The sequence below is a fragment of the Cryptomeria japonica genome, chromosome 4, assembly GCF_030272615.1.
Source record: "Cryptomeria japonica chromosome 4, Sugi_1.0, whole genome shotgun sequence".
NCBI classification, from domain to species: Eukaryota; Viridiplantae; Streptophyta; class Pinopsida; order Cupressales; family Cupressaceae; genus Cryptomeria; species Cryptomeria japonica.
Window position 1 is genome coordinate 756,667,702 of NC_081408.1, and position 22,399 is coordinate 756,690,100.

The 22,399-nt window shown below is 35.7% G+C and overlaps 1 protein-coding gene across 3 annotated transcripts; it reads right to left on the minus strand.

The window, feature by feature from the left end:
* Positions 1-484: 484 nt before the first annotated feature.
* Positions 485-21,254, minus strand: LOC131037878 (SUPPRESSOR OF ABI3-5). Of its 3 annotated transcripts, none has more exons than XM_057970116.2 (16): positions 21,099-21,254; positions 20,487-20,603; positions 20,264-20,304; positions 18,030-18,825; positions 17,810-17,881; positions 17,627-17,719; positions 17,450-17,529; positions 16,835-16,991; positions 3,758-3,845; positions 3,566-3,657; positions 3,305-3,373; positions 3,017-3,196; positions 2,545-2,773; positions 1,401-2,369; positions 1,005-1,189; positions 485-916 (listed from the first exon to the last, which is right to left on the minus strand). In XM_057970116.2, exons 2-16 carry the CDS (start codon positions 20,529-20,531, stop codon positions 734-736), a joined length of 3,279 nt encoding a protein of 1,092 aa, XP_057826099.1. In that variant the 5' UTR covers positions 20,532-20,603; positions 21,099-21,254; the 3' UTR covers positions 485-733. The 3 variants fall into 3 exon arrangements, with proteins under 3 accessions (XP_057826099.1, XP_057826098.1, XP_057826101.1); XM_057970115.2 differs by having other exon boundaries at positions 16,835-16,994; XM_057970118.2 differs by lacking the exons at positions 485-916; positions 1,005-1,189 and having other exon boundaries at positions 1,292-2,369; positions 16,835-16,994.
* Positions 21,255-22,399: the final 1,145 nt, after the last annotated feature.

Sequence of the window (22,399 nt, forward strand, 5' to 3'; positions counted from 1 at the left end):
CTGTGCATACTTTTCTTTGCTAGCTACCCATGGGTCCCATACACTGCTTGGCCTCATGGACATGATTAAAAACATTCATTCAGTCAAATATATTTCTTAAAATTGATGTAAAAACTATAAATGAAGGATAATACTTAACTCGTGGCTAAATTATGGGTAGTGAGCTTATATCATCATCCAAGGAGAGGTCTCAAGTTGCAATAGGGTTGTTTTTACATAGCGTCTGCATCCATCCAAATATAATATAACTATTTCAAATACATCCATCAGTAAACAATTTTATTTTTATGTTATTTACATAAAAATTATTTATTCTGTTTATCGAAAAAAAAAATTTATTTTATTTTATTATTTTATAAAAAATATTTTAATTTACTTGTAACTATTTGACTTTATAAATAAATAAAAAACATTTTATTTTACTTAAATATTACCATGCTCCCTTCACTCCATTACTCTTAAACTCCACTCGTTGCTGCCACTGTAGAACGCTAGATATGAAACTTTCTTATTATGACATCATCTTCTATGATAAAGTTAGTTGAATCTTCCAGGTGGGTAAGCTCTCTCTATCATGGTTAGCAAAGCTAAACATTTAAAAAAGTGCACTTAAACGTATCCAGACGATTATAAGATTGGCGAGCAGTAGCACATATACACACAATTCAAGAGAAAGTTTTCATTAAGAAGCATAGGAAAAGAAACTTGAAATATATCCAAAAAAAATGTATAACTAAGGAATTTCGTGAAATCTGGCTAGAGCCTTCTTCTGCACAACAGTTCTGTAACTATCTCCAGGGTGAGTCTCAAACCGAGAATCAATCTTGCGCTGTACCTGAGTACCAAGACCAGCTCTTTCTTCTGTAGCTTGAGCCTGCACTGGTTCAAGAATTCCAGTTCTATCTTTACCAAGACCCTACAAAAACAGCAGAGAAAATATTTTAGCAAGCATGCTCAATTTCACACATTTTAACTAATCATTAAACAGCAAATTAAACACTCACGGAGCCTTCTTGCCAGCCCATATTTCGCAGCATTCTATTTCCAATATTCTTTTCGTCAATAGCTTTCTCACTAGTAATAACTTCAAATGTTTGTCCTTCCGTATCTGCCATTGCTCCCTGTGGTAAACAAATGTCGTGTACCCTACCCTTGCCACCTACACCCGGAGGAAATGGCATTTCTCGACCTTCATGGTAGGGGAAAACAATTATATAGGTTATCAACATGGTGTTTATATCAAGTCTACTGATGAAGAGGAGTTACTATCCATGAGCTCAAACAAGCTGTCTGATAAACAAACATGCGAACCAAAATCGCAACAAGACCTTTCAATATGGGTTAATACAACAAGAAGCATACATTTGAAGCTTACTACATACAGTGCACTCAGAAAGTACCTTGAGCTTTTTCTCTAAGCTCAATATCTAAGAGACTATCACCGGGGCCAGATGACCCGTACAGGGTTCTCCTCTCTGCAGCTCTATCCCTATAAACAGTTTGAGGAGTTTCTGAAAATCTTCGTTTTGTTCCGGACGTTGATCCATATGAACCAAGAGCTGACGCATCTGTTTTAAATGCACTTGAAACCACGGTAGTTTCTGGGACGTGCGCCCTCATAACCACTATTGAGGGTTCAGTAGCCTGTGGGTGACTAGAATCTGACATCTTTATTACTCTACTAGATTCTCTAATCACCCCCATTATTTTTCCACCAGAACTATTACTGACAGCCACAGGTCTTGTTTTCATTGAACGATCAGAGGTGTTGTAACTCACACCACAGTGGTTTTCTATTTCGCAGCTAATGGAAGCTGGCCCATCTAAGCCACCTTCCTTTGCATTTATTGCTTGAAGCCTTGATTTTGGAGTGCTCCCAATTTGACTAGACATTTCTAAACTAACACCTGTAGCACCTTTATATTTTTCATCAGCAGACGTCAAGGATGGAACTATTGATGATGCATCATCCAGGACAACACGAGGAGCTTGACCCTCATGTTGTCGTTGCTTCCACTTCGTTAGCACATTACTAATTTTCTTCTTACTGGCAAGTATAGTGCTTTTTGATGCCAATCGGATTTCCTTTTCTTTTTCTTTCAATTTTTCCTTTTCTTTCTTGGCAGCAGCCTGAGCAGCAGCCTGTACAGCCTCTGGTAAGGATGATCTCTTATCAGAAGCTTCCGAACTTGTAGCAACTGTAACAGCAGGAGCTGAAATTATCACCTTTGGCTGAGACAGGCCCTCTGCAGCCTTTTCTTTATTAGATCCAAAATTGGGATTAGCAGACTGATCTACACAAGCAGTATATTGCTGTGTTTCATGGTCATAAGAATACCACATACCACTATTACCATCATAATAAAGCCCTGCAAATTATACCACATATCCTTAGAAAAAACATTCTTCATCCAAACACAGTAACATCAGTTTGTACTCCAGAGTATAAAATATACAATGCAGCTATTGTAGGTCGTATAACTCAACAGCAAAGACATCACATTTCAATGAACGTTAACAGAAATAAGCCTGTATATGTTTTACCAGTATGACCATCATAATAGAATCCTGAAGCAGCATCAAAATAATAACCAGAGGCTTCATCCCACACAAAACCAGACTGTGGAGCTGTGCCTGATTCAGAAATAGCGGTAGCATTCTGCAGTGCACAGCTTCCACCCACATCTGTTGTCTCACATTTCTCAACACCATGTGAGTTTGTTTGACCTTGATCCAAGTTAAATTCCTTTGGCGCCCATCCCACAGCATCATACTGCAAAAATTTTAACGAACATGTCATAAAATTGCAGAATCAAAGAGATTATAAAGTGAACATTCTTTGTCTAGTAACATGAGATTTCCTTTGAAGCATGTTTCCGATAAAAAGAAAAATGTAGAATGAAGTTACTCATATCATGCCCATATTAGCAATTCACCGTGAGAAAATTTATTAGCATCTAAGGTTGAAAATTTCAGCACATAAAATCATCATAATAATGCTTCGATAAGATCAAACCTGTTGTGCAAATGTAGCAGCTTCAATTGCTGCAGCTGCAAGGTTATTAGCTTGGGTGGGGGCTCCACTGGCCGAAGATGGGCCAAGAATGTTCTTTGCATATTGTACTCTCAAAACTTGCCCATTCTTTTCAAGAACCATTCCATTTGTAAACTCCAGGGCCTTGGTTGCCTCCTCCACCTGAAAGGTGTGTTCCCCATCATTACATACCATGGCTGAGGTGATAGAGAGAAGAAAAAGAAAATCAACACTTACTATACATAAAAATTTATTAGAATTTAACTGTACCGAATGGAAGTGTACAAATGCAAATCCCCGTGAAACATGAGTGAATTTGTCACGAACAAGACGAAGGTCCTGCACAAGTAAATACAAATTGTTTCCATATAACATTTTTTATGTTAACAGAAATACATATAAAGTACAATAACTTAGTTCTGGAAAACAATAACTGTAGAATATGCAGGCTGTACTTGGCAGACATTTATGTGGTCAAAATTGAGACCACCATGCAGTGTGTGATTTCTTCCAAAATAGTCAACCTTATACCTTGATTGGAGCATGTTTAGAAAACTCATAGTGTAATGTTTCTTCATCAACATGTTCATCTAGCCCTCGAACCACTAATACATGAGTTGGCGCTGTAAAATAATGCCCTTTTTTATCAAATTCCTAAACCAATAATCCATAAATATGCCATCATATAAAGTTCAACCCAATAAAGAAAATAGACACCAATACCAGGTTCAGATGCTCTCTTTAACGTTGAAGGTGTGTTCAAAGCAACTGCATCTGCAGGGGTAGAGTCTTCATTTCGGCTTTCATTGCACTGGAAGTCATAAAAAAGAGCATGTAAGAGATTGTTTGGGGCCATTGGCACACTCTTTTAATGACAATTTTTACCAGATTCAGTGTAAGCTTTTTGTGCATGAAATAAAAGGCGTATTGTCTGAATTTAAATTACATAATAACTGTCTATAACTACAATATACATATAGCAACTGCCATATGATCTAAATTTTAGTAACAACAACAAAGATCTATATTTTATTACTCGCCACAAATATCTATTATTTTATGAAACAATCACTCAAGCTTTGAGCTGGAACAAACCTGAGCAAAACTGAACAGAAAGATGCTTCTTAAATGTCCACAGAACCTGAGCTAAGTTGCATACAGTAGGGTATACAAGAAAGAAATGATCTGCAGATTAGATGTTTGTTGGGATTATTAACTTATTATATTACATCTATTGGTTAGCAAGTATGTTGTTTGAAGCTACACATGGAGATCTCTCCGGAGGAAGCTGACCTGTTCCATGAACACACCTCACACCCCCACAAACAGGACATACTTGATGGCCGAGTGGAAGTATGGCAGGATGGAAACCTGGGTTGTGTGGCATGGATCCCTCCATTGGGAGCCAACCTTGCACCAGAATCTGAAATCTCTTTTTCCTAGTCCTCTAGAACTGTCTATTTTGTTTTTTGCTGTTATAACTAAGATGTATTTAATGTAATCATCTTCCCAAAAGTGGAGGTGCTCGTCAACTGTATATTTTTTGTGTATGCACCCTCCTTTGGTGCCTTGATACTGCTAAACTCAGTCATTCCTGATGCTATGTAATGTTTATATGATATCTAATCCAAAAAAAAAGTATGTTGTTTGATAAATAAATAATTAGAAATGTTAGTAGTGTTAATAAATATTATGTATTAGTGAAGAGTTTGTAAGTTAGTTCTCGGAAGCTTCTCAGGGTCATAATTGGTTTGGGAAGTCTGTATGGTAAAACAATGGTTTATAAGCAGATGCAATCAATGTAAAATCTATCCCAAAGAATAATATATCATTTTATATTTTTCTGCAATCATGGGATATTCTGGATTTTTGTATGCCTTAGCCTTTTCAACAATGTATCTAAGAAAACTGAACATCCCAACCATGAGAATGATAGACTGAATAATTGTATGAAGAACAGTCTGAATACAGAATGACCAAGTGTGAAGAGTTTTGTGTCCTGCTTTGTGAAAATTGGAGAATGAGCATGATGGCTGATCAAAGTTTGTAATATTAAATGAGTTCTTGGTTTTTGAAATATTATGTCTACTCACAAAAGATTGCGAGCTGAATTTTTTAAAAAGACCTTGACAAGAAGACAGAGGAAGCTTGAGAAATAAAGCAGCAGCGCAAGGTTTTTTACCACTGTAAATCAAAGAAACATTAATTGTTTGGAGAATTAATCGACAAACCAAAAGTATAAGATTTTTTGAAAAAATCTGGGAAAAATCGGGAAAAAATAGGATCTACAAAAAAAGTAAATAATTTGAACAAAAACAATCAAAAACAACTTTTTTTTTGTATTTAGGGGCATTTTCATAGCATATAGATATTATTATAAGCATATAAAACGAAGTTGCCACTTGGGGTACAACAATTTTTTGGACCCTCCTTTGGTGCCTTGATACTGCTAAACTCAGTCATTCCTGATGCTATGTAATGTTTATATGATATCTAATCCAAAAAAAAAGTATGCTGTTTGATAAATAAATAATTAGAAATGTTAGTAGTGTTAATAAATATTATGTATTAGTGAAGAGTTTGTAAGTTAGTTCTCGGAAGCTTCTCAGGGTCATAATTGGTTTGGGAAGTCTGTATGGGAAAACAAGGGTAATACTTTCTGCACCCAGCATTTGTATTTTTCAGACAGCAGCAACAATAAAAGATATTTATAAGTCTTTTGAATAATTTGCAATGTTCCCTTTCTGGGATTTACCTGAATTTAGTCTTGGAATAGCACTTCCAATTTAAGATGAGAACTGCATTATCTTTATTAATATAAACTTATAATAAAATTGCCAACTGTAAGGTCCCTTTTGAACTATTTATGTTTTAGGGCCTGTACACACATTAAATATTAAGAATCCATAATAACATTTAAAACTATATATTCGTCATTAATATCTGATTCAATACAGCATATACATAAGTATTATTTTGATCAAAGTAATATTTGCAAACCGCAATCTCAAAGATAGTTGTCCTCGTAGTGCAAGAGCATGGGTGGATTCCCTGTACATTCATCTCGGGGGGTGGTGTATTTGAGAAGACTCTCAAGCCCAAGGGCATGATTGGATCCCTAATCCTCAACACCCCTTGGCCCACAAACATGGCAGAATTTTAGGTCCACTCCATCCCTCAGTCCACCTTGGAGGTTGGCCATTCACCTTGATCAAACCCAGGAGCACTCATTTGTCTCCCAACCCACAAGCATGGTAGGACCTCCATCAAGGTGGTGTGCTTAATAAGACATATGAAGACTACCTTCCTCAACAAACCCAAGAGCACTCATTTGTCTCCCAGCCCACGAGCATGGCAGGACCTCCAATCCATCCATCTTAGGGTGGCATACTTGATGAGGAATGGTTGGTACTTCAACTCTCATGAACTCAGAAGGTTGGATGTCTTTCCTATTTGCAAGATATTACTACAAATTCAAAATAGATTGCTTAAAGGAAATCTGCTATAATAAATGTTAACAAATACCTCTTATAATCTTGAATAATTTTATTAAATATTTCTTGAGCAACTTACTAGAATAATATATGTATTTCTATTGCTGATTACATTTTAACCTCCTATATTTTTTGTGTATGCACCCTCCTTTGGTGCCTTGATACTGCTAAACTCAGTCATTCTTGATGCTATGTAATGTTTATATGATATCTAATCCAAAAAAAAAGTATGTTGTTTGATAAATAAATAATTAGAAATGTTAGTAGTGTTAATAAATATTATGTATCAGTGAAGAGTTTGTAAGTTAGTTCTCGGAAGCTTCTCAGGGTCATAATTGGTTTGGGAATTCTGTATGGGAAAACAAGGGTACTACTTTCTGCACCCAGCATTTGTATTTTTCAGACAGCAGCAACAATAAAAGATATATTTACCTCTTTGGGATTTAATAAGAAAATTTACTACCAACAAGAATACTTGTAAAATTTTAACAAGAATTTTGAATATTACTCGTCAACCACATATCAGCAATCAAAGAAAATCCAATGTAATTTATGTGATATATCTGAGAAACCTCCATTGAAAGTTTCCTCATTTTCAAGGGATGCTTATAGGAGGTGCAAAGAAACTTCATCAGAAATCTCCTAAAGTCTAGAGACATCTCCATAAAGTTCTCCAAGGAAAAGACATGATTCCCATATTAGAGACAAGTACCATGGGTGGATGTGTGAGTCTTCTAGTAATGATGTTTTTCTGCCTATATAGGCTTGCAAGCGGTAAATTTGGGGGTTTTAGGATATTCTAAATTTGTTGGAAAGCTTTACTTTATTTCAAAATACCTCCATTGAACTTTTTTATAAATATTTATTGTAAATGTCAGGTGTGCAACGAATGCATTATTGATCAAAGAAGCAACCTAATGTTGAAATGTGGCGACTGATCAGCAAAGTACTGTACACTCAGCACGTATTTTTTTTGTTGATGAAAACCGACATTGTAATAAAACCCTAAAAAGGTCGACTTTGTTTTTGCCCTAAAAACGCATGTTATAAGCGGTTGGGATGCTTAAGGCATTGTAAGGTCGATGTACTGTTTTTGCTGGATAATAAGAAAGATTGGACGGCTGTGTATGGTGGACGTAACCCATTCTGGGTGAACCATGTTAAATCTCTGTGTTATCTGTGTCCTGTTTTATTTCTTTATCTTTTGTATTTAAATCTGCATATAATTGTTAGTTCATATTTGCTTCGGATCTGCTTGAAACCCTAACAATTGGTATTAGAGCGAGGTTTTCTGTAAATTGGCAGGACTCTCAAATTTGAGTGGGAGCAATGGAGGATTCCAAATTCAAGGTCGAAAAGTTTAACGGCCAGAACTATCAGTTATGGAAAATGCAAATGGAAGATTATCTGTATCAAAAGGATTTGTGGCAGCCATTGGAAGGAAAAGGCAAAGAAAGCGACCACAATGTCAGATGAAGAGTGGGACATTTTAGATAGAAAGGCACTGGGATCCATTCGATTGTGCCTTGCACCGTCTGTAGCATTCAATATAACAGAAGCAAAAACGACTGTAGATTTGATGGCAACATTGGCAAAGTTGTATGAGAAACCCTCGGCTTCAAATAAGGTATTTCTTATGAAGCGTTTGTTTAATTTGAAAATAAGTGAGGGAGGATCTGTAGCAGAGCACTTAAATGAATTTAATACAATTACCAGTCAACTGTCTTCGGTAAAAATTACCTTTGCAGAAGAGGTTAGGGCTCTCTTGATTTTATGTTCTTTGCCAGAAAGTTGGAATAGCTTGGTTATGGCTGTAAGTAACTCTGTCTCTGGTAAAAATACTTTGGTATTTGATGATATTGTTGGTGTTATCCTGAGCGAGGAAATGCGAAGGAAAAGCACAGGTGAGACTCCAACATCATCGGGTAGTGTTTTGAATGTGGAGAATAGAGGAAGATCAAAGGAAAGAGGAAAAGGCCTATAATGTCCCCAAATCCGCAATCTAAAGAAAACATATAAACAATGAATTTCAACAATTGATTTTGGGTATGAATAATTTATCTAGAGTGTAATTAGCCAATTCACTTAAGGTCACTTGTTATCAATAAGTCAATTCCCATATTTAGTTCCTAATGAGATCAAGGGGTCTAGCTGCAATAGGGTGCCCGTAGCGCTTATCAGGCCCAAGGGCGGTACACTCCCCCTTGGCCCAACCGTCGGCAGACCTTTAGTCATCCGTAGTGGGTGGCCTACCTGACAGAGGCCTAGTTCCTGCTATCCTTATTACTCTATTCTTCATTAATCTCATTAGGTTTGGATATGCAAGTTGCCTCATTCATTAACATGGTAGTATCTTATATCATTCCTACTAGTCCTTAATTGAATAATGTTGTTTATTCCTCAAATAGTAGTTGTAATCTATTTATTAGTTAATTTAGTCCATGAGAATTTATTCACATTGTATACCCATATATATATATATATATATATATATATATATATATATATATATATATTATATTGATTTTTATTATATTAATCTCTACACCATTGTATTCTAGCCATATCTATGTATATGCTATGAATTGCATTAAATAAACTACATACATTTATGTATTGATGGTTTAATGAACAACTACTCTTAGGTATGTAACCCTACTGATTTACAAATAAACTTACTGCAGAAGTAATATTGGCGGATGAGTGACTTACCTGTGCACTTCCCGCTTTTAACTTTGTCTTCACCCGATCCTATCCCTGGCGCCTTCTTTCCTTCTTCCGCCTCACGTCATGCTCTAAATACTAATCGCGAGGGTTGGCACGGACCCGACCATGGGTCGTGACTGTTGAGGAAGGGGTGAGCGGTGGTGACTATTGGAGTCACCGCTCCCTGGTTCCCCGTGACTCCTTTCGACGCTTTAACCTTACGCACCGTATCATGCCTTACCATCATACGCATTGTATCACATATAATGTGATTTGCTGGGTAGAATACGCCCATAATAATATTTAAGGTTTTTAACATTATTTTATAAGGCATCGATATATTGCAAGTATTTTGTTTTTGTGTATTAATATAGTTCTATTTAATAATATCGCATGGTGATAATATCTTATTTCATAATAATAATAATTGTAATGCATTAAGTTTTATATTGTATATTTATAGTTTATATTTATTTACTAACACATTAACTGGTAAATGTTATGTATCAATAAATATATATTTATTTAACAATATTTTATGGTAAAATTAATTTAAGAGTTAATAATTAAAACATGATCATTATATTAATATAAACAAGGAGTCATTTCTTATTTAAATAATGGGAGGTATAAATGTTATCTTTTATTAAATAATTACAAAAATGTGGGGTTATGACAAGGCCCTAGGAATGAGAAGTCAGGAGGGAAGTCAAAGAAAGGACGCTCTCAATCTAGAGGAAAGAAAGATTGCTGGTACTGCGGAAAGCCTGGTCATTTAAAGAAAGACTGTTGGTCTCAGAAAAACAAAGGAGACAAAAATGAAAATGACAATAAGGAAGCTAATATTGCGAGTAATACTTTACAAGATGCTTTAATCTTATGTTTGGATAATGTTAATGATTCCTGGGTAATAGATTTTGGGGCTTCATTTCATGCTACACCCCATAAAAAATATTTTTTAGATTATGTTCAAGGTGATTTTGGACAGGTATATTTGGGTGATGATGAGCCCTATCAAATTGTTGCAAAAGGAAAGATAAAAATCAAGTTGCAGAAAGGAAATGACTGGTTTCTGCAGGAGGTAAAACATGTTCCTAACTTAAGAATAAATTTAATTTCTGTAGGGCAACTAGGTAGTGAAGGTTGCATAGTTACCTTCTCTGACAGTATCTGGAAGGTCAGTAAAGGATCATTAGTAGTAGCTAAAGGTGCGAAGGTAGGCACATTATATCTGTGTACTGGTAACACTTACTCTACCTTAGCTGCTACAGATAAAGTTACTACAGGGACAGCAACAATAGATGTTGCAAGAACAGATTCGATAATGTGGCACCATAGGCTTGGGCACATGAGTGAGAAAGGGATGAAAATCCTTCACTCCAAAAATCTATTGCCAGGACTAAAGAAGATTGATTTAGAGTTCTATGAAAACTGTGTTTATGGTAAACAGAAAAGAGTCAGATTTCTCAAGGTTGGGAAAGAGAAGAAGGGTGAGAAGTTAGAGCATGTGCATTCAGATGTATGGGGACCGGCTCAGGTATCATCTCTTGGTGGCTCTTGTTATTATGTTATTTTTATTGATGACTCAACCAGAACAACATGGGTATATTTCCTAAAACAAAAATCAGATGTTTTTGAAACTTTTAAGAAATGGAAAGCTTTGGTTGAGAATGAAACAGGAAAAAAGTTGAAATGTCTCAGATCGGATAATGGAGGTGAATATTGCAGCAAAGAATTTGAAGATTACTGCTCCTTAAATGGGATTCGAAAGCAGAAATCAGTTTCAGGAACTCTACAAGAAAATGGTCTGTCAGAGAGAATGAATAGGACTATCATGGAATGCGCGAGGAGCATGAGATTGCATGCTGGATTGCCCTTACATTTTTGCGCAAATACTGTACATACTACTGTCTATTTGATAAATAGAGGACCTTCAACCCCTTTGGATGGTGGTATTCCAGAGGAGGCATAGACTGGTAAAAAAGTAAATTATTCTTTTCTAAAAACCTTTGGTTGTGAAGTTTTTGTCCATATTGATAAAGAAAACAGAACCAAGCTTGATGCTAAATCTCAGAAATGTACCTTCATTGGATATGGGATAGATAAATATGGCTATCGGTTATGGGATTTTGAAAATAAGAAAATAATTAAAAGTAGAGATGTTATATTCAATAAGAAGGTTATGTATAAAGAACAGATGCAGGAAAAGAAGCATGAACAGGACAAACAAGAATATGTGGTGTTGGATGAGATTCCTGAAAATGAAATGCCATAGGTACTTGATGCTCAGCAACAACAGATTGTCCCACAAACTCCTACAAGTGTTAGACGTTCTACGAGGTCAAGTAGACCCCCTGAAAGGTTTTCTCCTTCTTTGTATTCTATTTTATTAACTGATTTTGGTGAACCCAAAGAATATGAAGAAGCAATGCAGGTGGATGCCAAACAACAGTGGGAGTTAAGCATGAAAGAGGAGATGGACTCCTTCATGAAAAATAAGACTTGGGACTTAGTCCCTTTACCTGCAGAAAAAAGAGCTTTGCCTAACAAATGGGTTTATAGGCTGAAGGAGGAGGAAGGAGGTCAAAAAAGATATAAGGCCAGACTTGTGGTAAAAGGTTTTGCACAAAAAAAGGGTATAGATCATGATGAAATATTTTCTCCAGTTGTAAAAATGACTTCAATTAGAACTGTACTTAGTCTTGTGGCTGTAGATGATTTACATCTTGAACAATTAGATGTCAAAACAGTTTTTCTCCATGGAGATTTGGAGGAGGAAATTTACATGTTGCAACCACAGGGATATGAGGTCAAAAGTAAGGAGAACTTGATGTGCAGGTTGAAGAAAAGTTTGTATGGCCTAAAGCAAGCACCCCGACAATGGTATTTAAAATTTGATAGTTTCATGGCTGAACATGGTTATCATAGATGTCATTCTGATCATTGTGTATATTTTAAGAGATTGGATAATGGCAGTTATATTATCCTGTTGCTTTATGTTGATGACATGCTTGTTGCTGGGTCTAACATGCAACATATAAATGATCTTAAACAGAAATTAGCCAGGTCATTTGCTATGAAGGATTTGGGTGCAGCTAAGCAAATTCTCGGTATGAGGATTACACGGGACAGGAAAAATAGAACCTTGAATTTGTCCCAAAGTGAGTATATAAAGAAGGTGTTGAAAAGATTTAACATGCAGGATGCAAAAGCAGTTAGTACACTTTTGGTTAGTCATTTCAAATTGACTAAGGAGATGTGCCCAAAGGCACAGGAAGATGTTAATAAAATGTCTAACATCCTATATTCATCAGCTGTTGGCAGTCTGATGTATGCAATGGTATGCACAAGGCCAGATATTGCACATACAGTGGGAGTTGTGAGCAGGTTTATGAATAATCCAGGTATGGAACATTGGAATGCTATGAAATGGATCCTTCGGTATTTGAAAGGAACCACTACGAAGGCATTATGTTTCAAAGGATCTAATGCTGCTCTGAGTGGATTTGTTGACTCTGATCTGGCAGGTGATATTGATTCACGGAGGAGTACTACAGGGTATGTTTTTACTATAGGGGGAACTGCAGTTAGTTGGATTTCTAGGCTGCAAAAAGTTGTTGCACTTTCAACCACTGAAGCTGAGTATGTTGCTGCTACAGAAGCCAGCAAGGAGATGATTTGGTTACAATGTTTTTTGGAGGAATTGGGTCAGACACAGGAGGATCGTCCATTGTATACTGATAGCCAGAGTGCCATTCATCTTGCGAAGAACTCTGCTTTTCATTCAAGGACAAAGCACATTCAGCTCAGGTACCACTTCATCCAGACTGTTTTGGAGGAGGGTTAGTTACGGCTTGAGAAGATTCACACAAGTGAGAATCCTGTCGATATGTTCACGAAGGCAGTTCCACAGGAGAAGCTGATTTCTTCATCAGTTTCTATTGGTCTTCTTGATTGATAATTGTGGAATTTATACCAGTCGAGTCCTAGTGTTTTATCCAGCAGATGTTGCATGTACAATGGTGTTGTGTAGTATCAGTCTCCAAGTGGGAGATTGTTTCAGTGTGGAGCCTGATCAGTCTCCAAGTGGGAGATTGTTGAAATGTGGCGACTGATCAGCAAAGTACTGTACACTGATGAAAACCGACATTGTAATAAAACCCTAAAAAGGCCGACTTTGTTTTTGCCCTAAAAATGCATGTTATAAGCGGCTGGGATGCTTAAGGCATTGTAAGGTCGATGTACTGTTTTTGCTAGATAATAAGAAAGATTGGACAGCTGTGTATGGTGGACGTAACCCATTCTGGGTGAACCACGTTAAATCTCTGTGTTATCTGTGTCCTATTTTATTTCTTTATCTTTTGTATTTAAATCTGCATATAATTGTTAGTTCATATTTGCTTTGGATCTGCTTGAAACCCTAACACCTACTTCATGCACATTGGTTTTTACATATGTGCATGCTTGTGCCCTTAGAGATTTAAATGCTAGCTTCTCCATTAGAGATGGTCAACTGCATGAGAAGAATAAATTTCTCATTTTTGTAACTTCTTGGGGTGTAATGTCCCCAAATTATAAGTACCCAAATTTTGCCCTAATTGAGGTAGAGTAGGGTTTAGAGATACCTGTTACTTTGATTGAAACCCTGCAAGTTAGGAAATACACATAATCAAAATTTATTAAATAAATCTATTAATTATAAAACACCAATCATACATATATAAAGCATAGTCCTAATTACAACATTAAATAATGCTTGAGAGAATTCAATCATAGAAGGACATAGGATAGGATGACTAAGAGAGGTCCCCAAAGACCCTTACCCTTTACCCTAGGCCCAAGGGTGGACCTTATCCCCCTTGGCCTCATGTGGCCTATACCATCCAAATGAGGTGGAATACCTACTGAGGTATTCTATCACCATTTTCCTCAACTTTGCCACCATTCGCCACCATTCTCCTATTCCTTATGATTAATGCATCTATTTACCAAGATAGAAAGTATAAGGGCTCTTTACGATAGGGTGCCAAGGAAGTCTATCCTTCTAGGCCCAAAGGCAGCACCCTCTGAACCCCTTTGGCCTCAGGGACTCCCCAGTCTTATACCATGAGGTGGCGTGCCTAGAAGATGACCCAACACCACTCCCCTACTTGCAAACCCCTCTCCTACTCTCTTGGTGGTGAACATTTAGAACTTATGCAGGTACATATTTTTCATACAATAGATTGACTGCAGATATCATTATCAGATTTCTATTTACTGGGGCAATTCCATGATCCTTCCTAATTGCTTGGCACGTTCCTTATTATCTCTTCTTTGGACCTGGAGGGTTGTCTCTTTCCCATGGTGGCTATTGTGTAAGAGTTGTATCTCTTCATAATTATTTGTTCATTCATAACTATCGGTTAGGGACATTTTATTCAGTTTTATCTAACCGTCCCATCATAAGATATCTTGATTAATTTAACTTTCAGAATTAAATGTAATGGCTATTGGTGAGGGCCGAAAGAATGCATTCAAAGATCTTTACTTAGTTTGGTCTACTTGCAGAGTTTACAGATAATTACGATGGGGGGGAAATTGTGAAGTCTTACTTCCAGTAAAACAATTTCCCCATTCTTCCTTAATGCAGATGGAAATGTCATGATGAGGACATGAGACGCCTTCACAGTACCCCTCTGGCAGATCCATTTCCCTCATGGCTGGAAACACTCAGAAAATATGGAGGAACACAGTAACACACAATTAACTACAGAATGTTCCTAAATCAGACTGGTATCTATTAGAGTATGTATAATCAATTATGACAGCAGTATATTAATAGTAATAACAAATAGGCAGAAATATAAATACACAGTCACGGTGCTTATTATATACACATAGGAAACTCATACCGAACTGTTTCTGTCAATTTGTCTGCTGTATATTCAGTGCCTTATCAATTATATTCAGTGCTAGGTTAATTATATTCAGTGCTAGGTTCCATGATTACTGAATTTCGCATTATTGATTCTTGGAATGCTCGAAGTGCTTATATATCCCATGGTTCAGTTGAATATTGTGTCTCTTTCCAAAGGACACCCCCTTTGCAAAGGTAACAACTCCTCACCGAGACTTTTGTCTTAACTAAACACTTTGTTGGTTATCGAATTAGATTATGGTCAACAACCTGTCTTAGTTGTCATTATTAAGTTATAGATTTTGTATTATAATTATAATATATGGATCGCACCTTTATTCAAGTTGAGATCGCCATTGTAATACCTAGACTGCTGCCTTATCTAAATCTAGTTTTTCCAACCAGATTGCTGTTTGATTGTTAATTGACATGGTTCCTTCACTCGCTGTGAGCCTAGGCATGATCAGGTTTTACAGAAAATTGTGAAGTCTTGTTCCAAGACAATTTTCTCTTATGAACAAGGGGGCATGGAGTTTGGCAATTCTTGGTAGTATTTGTGACTAGTATGTTTATCCCTAATCACTTAAACAGGTGTGGTTAGCGTGTGGTTCCTACCTATCTAACTATTGATTTTGTTTATGTTGTACATTGCAGGAGATATTTGCTCCCATTTGGCACTAAAGAAGTGATTTGGGACCCTCTCAAGGAGAGTTGTTCTCGTATTATGAAAGCACTATAGGAAGGCTTTAGGGTACTCTCAGAAGAGGATGAACTCTCAAAGGAGAATCGTTCTCTCTTTATGCATGAAAATTGAGATTTGTTCCCTTACATTGTATAGGAGATCTAGTGGTATGCATGTGGATAAGCGCCATAGCAAAACTTGCAATTAAGACATCCACTAATGCAATTGATTTGGTGTATTTTGGGTGAGTTAAACGATTTGGTGGAGCCACTTCATCAAATTTCCATATAGGACTGTTGTGTCCAAACCCAATCCAATGTTCCTTCCTTTGTTCAGACTGATGTAATAAGGTGCGCAAGGATGGGAGGAACAGTGGGATGTTGGGATTATTATATCACATCTATAGGTTAGTATAGTATAGTACCACTACCAAATAAACAAACACTGCAAATAAAAGAAGTGTCAATAAATGTTTTGTCAGAGGGATTAGTTTGTAGGTGAGTTGTCAAGAAATTTCCCATAGGGAGTTAATTGGTTTGGGAAGTTTGTATGGGAAATCAATGCTTTCTATGCATATGCAATCAATGTAAAATCTACCCAGAAGAAAAATATATCATTTTATTTTTGTCAGCAGTGTTATTATTTTAATCATTAATGCTGTTATTGTCACCTTCATATTATATAAAAATTAAAACGAATGATAATGCTCTATGCCTTGTAATTCAATTAATAATTTGTGTTTGTGTTTTAGTGGACATACGAATTTTTAAACATGCACTCTATTCATTATCTCAGCCAAATGGTAAGGGCTGAAACTTTAAAATATCAGCATATAAAAAATGTAGTTTATACTGGGTAACACGTCAACTAGAATAATTTTCAACTACTAAAATCACAGAAACTTAGAAATTAAGTTTGTAAGGAAAAAATAAACATTCAGTATGAAGTATAAACATAGTCAAGATTCTGGAAGCGATTGCAAAGAACAGAATATATTATAATTTTATTCTAAAACTGACCTGAAAACATGAGACACGGCGAGCAAAGTTGACACATCCACATATGGCACACATCCAATCAACTGCAGGAGTTGCACCTTTAGAGCTTCCTTGCATTGATCCATTTGCAGAATTTACCTGCCCTGCTTGGGTTGCTCCTAAACCTCCAGTTGGCTTGCTGCTGTGATCCATAAAAAGTAAATCTGGTCAGCAATAAACTCCAGTCTAACAGTGTAATGTGCTTAACATAAGTTCTCAGGAAAGCTGAAACCATCATCTCAGCTATCACAAGGCTGCAAAAGCAGATAAGTGTACAAATCACTTCAAAACTAAAGTATGCCCTTCATATAACCATTCTACATAAATTCTGTGGTCAGTAAGAGAACATTTAGAAGCCATTTCTTCAAACATGACTCTCTTCACCAATTATTATCCTGTCCATACGATACACCCCTCCTAGTATATCATCAGTCTCAGTTCACCAAATAGAACATGTCCTTCCTATGTACAACAGTTTTGGAATAAACCAAGCTTTTGTACAGACAATGTAACTTGAACTTAGGGGCAACTGTGTTTGCATATTCCAGCATGCATAGGATGAACAATGATTTGTTAATTGTTATGAGAAAAGCTAACCTATACTCAAAGAAAAGGTGCCGTCCACCCACTACCAAACCCTCCTCCGCAATTTCATCCATCATCTTTTGGGCTGCTTCCTGTCAAAATCAAATAGAGGTGACTTACCATCTACCATATGTAAAAGTATGTACCTTTTTCTGCTAAAGATATCAAGCAATAAGAAAACTAACTTACAATGGTCAAAAAATCTATGAAGGCAAATCCACGAGATAAGCCTGAATTCCTCTCTTTGATGATACGGACATGACGCAAGGGGCCCCATGCAGCCTGGATTTGCAAAATTAAAACATGGTCCATGAAGCCAAACTAATCTGTCTGATGGTCAAAATGCACAAAGTAAAAGAAAAAAAAGGATACCATAGCTTGATATAAATCATCCTCCGTTGTTTTTTGAGCTAAGCCTTTAACTACAAGTGTTGCAGATGGTGCCTGCATGAAGACAAATTGATTAAACACACAGGAGTTAATGCATATCTTAGCACAAAAAAACAAGTCCTCCAAAAACATAAAAAATAAATGTGCATCAGTGCCTATGAAGTAAATTTCAAACTTAGCCAGTGATATAATGTGAAGTTACCACAGGTACGCGACCATTAGGATGCTTCTCATCACGGTGCTTCTGCTTTTCATTTCTCTCATTTTTACTCTTTAAAGCAGGAGCCTCATTGCTGCCATCTTTGCGGGATTTTTTGTGGCTGTGTCCCTTTGGTGATTGTGACCGTGACATTGAACGATCACCATGGCTGTATGATCGTTCTTTCCATCTCTTATCAGCACTTCTGTCATGATCCTTACTCCTGCTTCTCTTTTCACGCTCACTCTGCCTTTTGTGTGAAGCATGGTCTCTCTTTCTCTTATCATTTCCAGTATAATAATCAGAGCGCCTGGAAAGTTCATAATCAGCATGTCTGGAAAGTTCATAATCAACATGCCTATTAAGTTCATAATCTCCTTCATGACTAGTCTCTCTCTTTGGTTGCAAGATGTGAGATCTGTGATCAAACTCAAAATCATCCCTATCAAAAATGTCCCTATTATGTCCGCCATATCGCTCAATCCTTTCAAAAGCATACCCTTGAAATGGATCAGAATCAGAATAGTCATCAATTCCTCTAAAGTTGTCAACTTCCGGAAATCTATCTATACTACGAAGGCTGTCAATATAGCCAGCTCTTGGATGCCTTTGCGTTTCCCTGATTAAAGAAATCTCCTCCTCTAAATTTCTTCTTGCCGGAGGCCAAATTCCATGAACAGATGTGTGTGGTAGCCTTTCCCTTTCTAGTAAAAGTTCTCTTTCTATGGGTGTCCTTGAATAGAGAACATCTCGTGGAAGGCCTTCATCCAGATAACCTCTACCAAATTGTCTACCAACCCTGTTATAATAAAGAACAAATATTATGTCCAAATCACAATAATCAATATAAAAAAAACATTTTAACTGCTTTATTCAACAGATTTCTTGTGTATGGATTAAGTAGATGGAAGTTTTATGCTGAAACCCAAAGGAAGAATAGGGACAAAGTACTATAATTTTATTACCAGCATCATTTGAATCAACATTTGTGTACATTTAAGTACCAGATTTATCATAAAGAATCCATTATAAACATAAAACCTTTCACATCTGAGCAAAAAATTAAGGTAATTATTCTATATTCAGTGTACAGATATGTCATCCAACATGTTCTTATTGCTTTTTAATATATCAAAATTGCATGCAAACATAGTTACAGATGCAAACATCAATAAAAAAAATTAATAAATGTATGTTATAAACTTGGTATCCAGTACATTGGCATTGCATTAAAAAATGCTTTGAAACACCCACAAATCTAGATAAACTAGACAGAAATTTCTCAGCCAAACTTGTCCAAATAAGAGGACAGACCCAAGCTCCATATAAGAAGAGAGAAGTTTTGTGTCTTCCAAACACACATACAGATTTGCCGAATTAGCAGACCATTGTTGACGTAATCATATAGAACATAAGAATACATATCAGGTAGAAAATTTCAATATTTGTTAATGTCAGTTACCAGTGTTCCCAGTTAGAAATGATTAGTTTTGAGTCAAATTTGATGCAATCGCATCTGCTGCTTTAAGAACATGCAATAGATTCCTTGTTTCGTTTGTGTCACATTTGAAGCATGCTCGTTTGCAAATAATGGGTTTATATGATCCAGATTTTTATAAAATTCTCCTCCACTGGTTGATATGTAGGTGTAGATGGGATGCCATATTATGACAGCAAATATGAACATTAAAAAATAAAAAATGTAATCAAACATTATAGTTATTTGCCTACCAGGGATATTACATCATAAATTTCAAGACAATTGGGTGATGTACTTAATTATTAATTATGGCAACAAATTTTGCAATCAACACCTAAGAGCAACTCTATGGCACCAATCAAATTCATCGATTAAAATTTGTTATTAAACAAATAACAGATCTAGGGATATTCTTTGGATGTCAAATCCAATCAAATTCATGGCTCTTGAACCAGTATTTTTAAAGGAATTTTTATTAATTCCCTAGAATTTCAATATTTACATTGGCCAGTTCACAATTTTTCATTTAACAGCAGATTTTATAACATGTATACAAAGATCTCAGATTCATCAAAAAACGATTAGTGTGGCTTCCTCCAATATTAGCTCATAAAGATGCATTCCAAGGAAAAATTTTACTACTTTTTAGTTTGTTCTGCTCTTAAAATAAAAGCATTGGCACGGTACAGATAATTTAATCCAAAAAGTTTGAAAATCTTCTGAGCATAAAATTTTAGAAAAAAAGAAACAAAAGTACCTGAAATCTGAATCCCTGACTGCATTGTAGCCTTCCAAAGCCTGTGAATTCAAAAGAAGGGCATAGTCAGAATCTAATATCCATCATACCCATATTCTCACTGGCTGTGGATGTGGGATTTTGCTGATTGATCAGGGGAATAAGGAAGGAGAAAACCAATCTAAGATATAATTTTATTTGATTGATTTGATTTGATTATTTTTATTATGTGTATCACCCATACACTGCTAGAATCCCATCGCTGCTGGCGGTAGCGACCTGGATCCATTACTCCAAAAGTCAATCTGCTTCTGTTCTCACTCAGTAACCCCTTCAACTTCAAATACCAAAGTAACCTGTCCTGTAATGGATGAACAACATATATACACTGTTACACCAATGTGGCAATCAACTCTCTAATGCATTCCATTCATCCGTTTCTTTTTTTTTCATGGACAGATACACACATATATGAACTCATCTTTTAGGGTTTGGGTTTCTCATATAAAATCAAGAGATGTATATTCAATGAGTATCTCCCCTACAGACATATACAATCAGGATTCAGTATCCGCCCTACAAATATATATTCAATCATCGGCCTCCCCTAAAGACATACACAATAAGCATCCGCCTCTAAAGATATACACAATGAGCATCCAACCCTACAAACATATAGACAATGAGTATCCGCCCTATTCTTGGATTTGATTGAACCAAGCAGTTATAAAAAGTTTTGTCAGAGTGGTTGTCCATTATCCTGCAGATATTACTTACCCGCATGAAAGATAATTCATAGTATCATGAAAAGACAGCAGAGAATCATTAAAAGACAACAGAGGACATTGCAACATACCTTTCGACTTCAAACCCTCCTGCCAGTATAATCTGGAACGGCTACAAACCCTGTTTTGAACCAGCCAAACCCCTATTATCAAGCTTTTTCATCGGCAGATTATATCATAATGGAATGCAAGACTGGGGACTAAAAAGGTTTGGTTGCCCCGCTCTGTATTAATATAATCATTAGTTAATCAGTAGTTCCTGTCCTAGGTGGGTTATTATTGTGATTAAGTGATAATTTGTTGTTAATTTGTGAATATTTATTATTATGTATTTTAATTAAAATAATTATTTCATATAATTTTGATATTTATTTAAATATAAATATATTTATTAAAAAATAATCTAATTATATATTTGAATTTGTATTGGTTGAGTTTTTTTTTGAGATCTTATGATAATTTTCACATTATATTATTTTAAATTTAAATATTTGTCCTATTTTTATAGTATAATATCTATTGTAAATCTTATTTGAGTTGTATTTTATTGTTATTTTATGTGTGAGCATCCAAATGGATTTAGTACTAATAAAAGCATCTATAGGTGGATCATTGATAGGCATATATAAATAGTTTTGTCAACCAAACAATGAATATTTATATTTTGGGTCAAAGTCAATTTATAGAGTGTTTGAACAATAAGACTATTTATAGAAATTAATTTATTATCTATAAATTTAAAACTAACCGATTCCAAAGACATGTAGCATACAAAGATATTTTATTATTTATCAAAATAAGATAGGGAGGTTGTCATTACTAAACACATATATGGTAGTAAGTCAAATGTAGAAGCTATGTAGAAACGTCTAAAAGACACATAGATACATAAATTGAGAAACATTGGGACTAAAAATCGTTCAATTCACCATATGTAATCACTAGTAACTAATAATCACTAGCTAAATGGAGGTGTTGGAATCGACTTATCATAATTTCTTGAAAATTGTGTGTATTGATGCACTAGCATAAAAAACTCATAACTACTTGATTGACCCTCCTACATAATTAGTTATTGATCTCATGTTGTGAATGCCTTCTTCTCACTCTCAGGCACCTATGCATGCCCCCAATTACTTTTAGCTAGTGTTGTAGACATCTAAAAATGACCAAAGATTTTTTTTCTTGCCATTTTATCATGATCTCATCGATTCTTCTATGCATATTAATTAAATAATTTAAACTATTTAATTAAGCTAATATTTTCTCTTTTCATCCAATTTTCCCTCGACTATTAATTAATTAATTTTATGATGTAATTAATTGTAAGGTCCTCACTCCTTAAACTAAATAACAAATAAATAAATGCTCA

What these genes read in the sequence shown, in the direction of transcription:
- LOC131037878 (XM_057970115.2), bottom strand. Translation starts at nt 20,531, where the DNA reads ATGGATCCAGGTCGCTACCGCCAGCAGCGATGGGATTCTAGCAGT. An exon ending in GTCAGGGATTCAGATTTCAG is followed by an intron (nt 18,826 to 20,263) that starts GTACTTTTGTTT and finishes TTATTATAACAG; the next exon opens with GGTTGGTAGACAATTTGGTA. An exon ending in CTAATGGTCGCGTACCTGTG is followed by an intron (nt 17,882 to 18,029) that starts GTAACTTCACAT and finishes GTCTTCATGCAG; the next exon opens with GCACCATCTGCAACACTTGT.